This window comes from Geospiza fortis, unplaced genomic scaffold, assembly GCF_000277835.1.
Source record: "Geospiza fortis unplaced genomic scaffold, GeoFor_1.0 scaffold488, whole genome shotgun sequence".
Classification (NCBI taxonomy): domain Eukaryota; kingdom Metazoa; phylum Chordata; class Aves; order Passeriformes; family Thraupidae; genus Geospiza; species Geospiza fortis.
Window position 1 is genome coordinate 2,069,138 of NW_005054365.1, and position 536 is coordinate 2,069,673.

At 43.7% G+C, this 536-nt stretch overlaps 1 protein-coding gene across 1 annotated transcript in view; it reads right to left on the reverse strand.

Annotated features, from left to right (window-relative positions):
* LOXHD1 (lipoxygenase homology domains 1) overlaps positions 1–536 on the reverse strand; it is a 150,622-nt gene that overhangs the window by 53,688 nt on the left and 96,398 nt on the right. The window contains exon 29 of the mRNA XM_031059646.1: positions 65–227. Within this exon, the coding sequence (XP_030915506.1) occupies positions 65–227 (163 nt within the window). The remainder of the gene's footprint in view (positions 1–64; positions 228–536) is intronic.

Sequence of the window (536 nt, forward strand, 5' to 3'; positions counted from 1 at the left end):
CCAAATGTTTTCCTTCAAAAAAAATCAGACAAATCATCCCTACCTACTCCTAGGATTATATTACCTTCTAAAGGTTCTTCAACTTCCTCCTCTATCTGCTTGAGTGTCCCATCCTTCATGAGCTTTTCAGTAAAAATATCAGATGGCACCAGCTCTCTGACAGTCTCACCATCATCTTCAGACTTTGCAAGCCATCTTTCACATGGAAATGTGACAGTTTCCGAGCCCTGGAGTCAACATGACAGAGGAAATCTCTTCAAAACAACATGAACACACGTTAGCGTTTCCCTTTGAAAACACTCTGACATGCAGGCAAGGATTTTCAACTCATGTATGTGTGCACGAGTGTGTAGAGGTAGACCTAAAATTGTACACAGAAATGCATTTCCTCCAGAAAGAGGACATCTGAGGGTTCTCAGAAGAAGCACTGAGCATGCAGCAGAAAACAGGATTCCCAGTGGGTGTGTGAGAGCGGCTGCGTGACGCAGCAGATCTCTGCCCTTCCCAGTATTAAAACTTGTAAATTCCTAACCAGG